General features: G+C 32.5%; 1 protein-coding gene across 1 annotated transcript; it reads right to left on the bottom strand.

The window, feature by feature from the left end:
* Positions 1-224: 224 nt before the first annotated feature.
* Positions 225-1,172, bottom strand: LOC126017720 (olfactory receptor 4C15-like). The gene has a single exon (XM_049779772.1). It carries the CDS (start codon positions 1,170-1,172, stop codon positions 225-227), a length of 948 nt encoding a protein of 315 aa, XP_049635729.1.
* Between the last annotated feature and the right edge of the window lie 3,060 nt (positions 1,173-4,232).

Raw genomic sequence — 4,232 nt, 5'->3', positions numbered from 1 at the left:
TTTTGTTGTTTTCATTTAAATTAATTATACATAAGAACACAATTCAACACTAAAATTTAATGATATACATAGATTATAAGAATTTCTAGGTGTCAACGAAAAATATAGTTTTTCTAGGACACTATTATTAATTGTTTCATTGCATAGTTTTATCTCTGTTAAACAGTACATGAAGGCAGTTTTTGTCTAAGATGATTGTCCTTTTAATCATTTTATTTCCTATACTATTTAATTATCTTTTTATAATCAAGAATGACCATTAATCGATTCCACAATTTCCAAATGGCACTTTTTACCTCTTTGTTCCTGAAAGTGTAAATCAAAGGGTTGAAGAAAGGTGGGAAAATAGAATATAATACTGCTACTATTTTGTCAATGGGGAGAGCAGATGGAGGCCGAACATACTCAAATATACATGGGACAAAGAACAAAACCACAACAGCAAAGTGAGAGCCACAGGTGGAGAGGGCTTTCCTCTGTCCTTCAGAACTATGGTTTCTCAGTGAGTGCAAGATAAACATGTAAGACACAAGTAGCAAAGAAAAAATTAGGATGCACATAAAGCCACTATTAGCCATGACAAAAAGGCCAAAAATATAAGTATCAGTGCAGGCAAGCTTCAGCAATGGGTTCAAATCACATATGAAATGATTAATGATATTGGGACCACAGAAGGGGAGCTGGGAAGTAAGAGCGATTTGTATAGTGGAGTGCAGAAAGCCCCCTGTCCAAGCTATTCCCACCAAAATACCACAGAGCCTTGAGTTCATGATAGAAGTATAGTGCAAGGGCTTACAAATGGCCACATACCTGTCATAGGCCATGGCTGTTAGAATGATCAATTCTACCCCAGCAAAGAAATGTACAGCAAAAAGTTGGGTCAAACAGCCTATAAAGGAGATAGTTTTCTTTTCAGTGAGGCAGTCACCAATCATAGTTGGAGCAATGACCAATGAGATGCATACATCCAGGATGGACAGAAAGGTCAGAAAGAAGTACATTGGGGAACCCAGAAGTGTTGGGCTGCTGAGGATGGTCACCACAATCAGCAAGTTGACACTCAGAGTTGTGATAAAGATGAACAAAAATAAAATAAATAATATTTTCTGAATGTCTGGATTCTGTGAAAGTCCCAGGAGAACAAACTCGGTTACAAAACTTTGATTTTTCATTATTCACCAAGAAATATTCAAAGTTACCATAGTGAACATAAAGATCTGCAATTAGAAGAAAAACAGGCTTGTATTAGAAAAGTTTGAAATCATAGGCATATGAAAGTTGGTGCATCCACAGAAAAACTATTCTTTGATAATTCTGCAATCCTTGGTGGTAAACAAGATACTGCAGAAATTAAAGCACTTTCTTTGCATGTTCAGTCTCCAACACTGCACATAACCCCCTGGGAACCACTAGAAGTGACTCCTGAGCACAGAGTCAGATTAAGATCCTCGGCACATCAAGATTGACCTCAACCCAAGACCCCCTCAAAAATGTGAACTGATATGGCCTTTAATATAAATTATGCGTTCCCTATTAGAAATGCATAAACTATGGTAACATTGCAATTATTATATACCCATACAACATAATTGAAGTACATATGTGTAGAACAGGGGTCTTCAAACTACGGCCCGCGAGCCACATATTGTATTTATTCCCATTTTGTTTCTTCACTTCTAAATAAGATATATGCAGTGTGCATAGAAATTTGTTCATAATTTTTGTTTTTACTATAATATGGCCCTCCAAAAGTCTGAAGGACTGTGAACTGGCCCCCTGTTTAAAAAGTTTGAGGACCCCTGTGTGGAATAAATCATAGGAACTTTTTCTGAATACCTATCTCATACATATAGATAATTTAATGTGTCAAAGACATTGACATAGACCTAAATTAATAAAATATACAGAAAAAACGGGAAAATTTCTCCAAATTTGATCTTGGGGTATCTTTGCTGACCTGACTCCCATGAACTTCAACAATTAAAAAACAATTTAATTGGTCTTTGTTAAATTAAAACTTTTGCACTGTAAAAGATAATTGCTAATATATAAAGTAAAATTTAAATATTGAAATATTTCCTCAGCTTGAACCTGATAATTGTCTAATGTGATATTTGTAAAACAATCATAAAACAGCAATAATAAAATTAATAACCTTGTCAAAAATTGAATGAAGGACAGATTGAAATACATAACCAGTAGCAACAAGAGATCAAAGACAACACAGGCAGCAGGAGAATGAATCCACTCTATTGAATTGCGCAGGCATTTGGAAAGAAGGATTTTGGGGTACCTGGGGAGGAAGGAAGGTACATTGGTGATGGGCGTGGTGTTATAATTGTATGCCTGGGAATCTATCATTAACACTATTGTAAATCATAGAACTTCAATCAATTAAAAGTAATTTAAAAAGTGAATAGAAAAACTGAGAAGAAAATTCTTTAAGAAATTGTCATTTAATTAAACAGAGGGCAAACAGGCATAGAGAAAGTATCCATCACTCTATCAGAGAAATTCAAATCTACAAGGTGATTAAACCAACCAGAATGACCTACATCAAAAGAATTCAAAAGCAACCAGTTTTGGGTGGAAAAAAAGTACAGAAGAAACCTCTAATTCTCAGGTGAAACTATTATCTGCTTCTGTCTTAATATAAAAAAGTATGAGGGTTTTCAAAAAAAATTAAAATACAATTTCATCTGTAGAGGTATCCATCCATCTATACAGTTTGAAGTCTTCTAATTTCTCTAGTTTAGTTGAAAGAAACACACCATCACCATGGTTAGAATTTAAAATCAGAAGGAAATGGCCCCAATCCTTGCAGATACAATTCGTAAAGGTCAGAAAATAAAAAAAATTATGATTAAAATAAATGAGGTCTTGGAACATTATTAACTACTCTCTCTTAAACAATGTTGCCCAATCTCTTCAGTGTAAATCCATATATATGTATATATTGCAAAATTATAAAATTGCAAAATAGAGATGTTCACATATAGTTTACTTTTACGTACCAAAGAACTATCATGAAGATGTTATCCAATTCTTTGTCTAAGTGGAAAATATGAAGTTTTTTTATGTTGTTTATAACAAATGCACTTACCAATAAAAATTACCATTCTTTCACTTAAAAAAATCACAACTAACCTCCAGAATCTTATTTTTCATCACTGAGATAATTACTGCCATTTTTACATGATTTTCCATGTGCATCAAAGAATGATTGCATCTTCACCTGTGTATAATAAAATATTCATTTTATTCTTATAGGTATGGACAAATACATTTATTCAGAAGTGAATAACAGTGAAACTTAAAGTCAAAATTAAAATTTCATATTTCAATAACATCATTTAAAATGTACATGAACACTCACAATGCAGATAAAACTATCTTATCTAAAACTGTGTTTATACGTTATTTTGTTAAATAAAATAAATTATACTTCTTTTTCCAGGATAGGGACCATTGCAAAATTCCTATACAATAAGTTTCATTTCAGTTACAGACTGTTACTAACAAAATGTATTAAAAACTACTATTATAACTATTATATCCATCTAAAATCAAATATTAATATGTATAAGGTTATGATTGAGCAGTGACTTATCTTCATATTAGATGAGAGAATATTTTAAAATTAAGACTGAGAGTTTCAAATTCTGCCTCATCTACTTTACTTTTTTATTTCATGGTACTAATTAAAATCTGAAAGATTCAGATTTATATCACTTTAATAGGGTATAAGACTCTCCATCTTTAGTGGTAGGGGAAACTAAGTAGTTGGAAATTAAGAGATGGACTGGAGAGTCTTAGAGACTTCTATGAATGAGGAAAGAAAACATTGTACAACAAAAACATAAGCATTAATACTATTGCAAATATGTGACTCAAATTATCATTTTTGAGGGATATTTGGAAGCACAACTACCTATTCATAAGTCTTACTTCTGGCTCTATGATCAGAGATCATTCCTGGCAATACTACTCAGAGCGCCATTTGTGATGCCCAAAAGTAAACACCCTACCTGCTGTATATTTTCTCTGACCCTCAAATAATTGTAATGGCAAACTTAACATGGCATAAATCAAATAAATTATAAATATTTATGTCAGCATACAGTAGTTTTAAAGTGGAATCCACATGCAAATAAGTTACTCATTTACTTATATCCTCCATAGATGTATTCCTTATCACATATTATCCTTCAAATAATATTTTTATCATCTCA

This window comes from Suncus etruscus, chromosome 9 (genome assembly GCF_024139225.1).
Source record: "Suncus etruscus isolate mSunEtr1 chromosome 9, mSunEtr1.pri.cur, whole genome shotgun sequence".
Classification (NCBI taxonomy): Eukaryota; Metazoa; Chordata; class Mammalia; order Eulipotyphla; family Soricidae; genus Suncus; species Suncus etruscus.
Note: the sequence above shows the minus strand (reverse complement) of the source record. Positions and strands in the feature narration are given on the sequence as shown.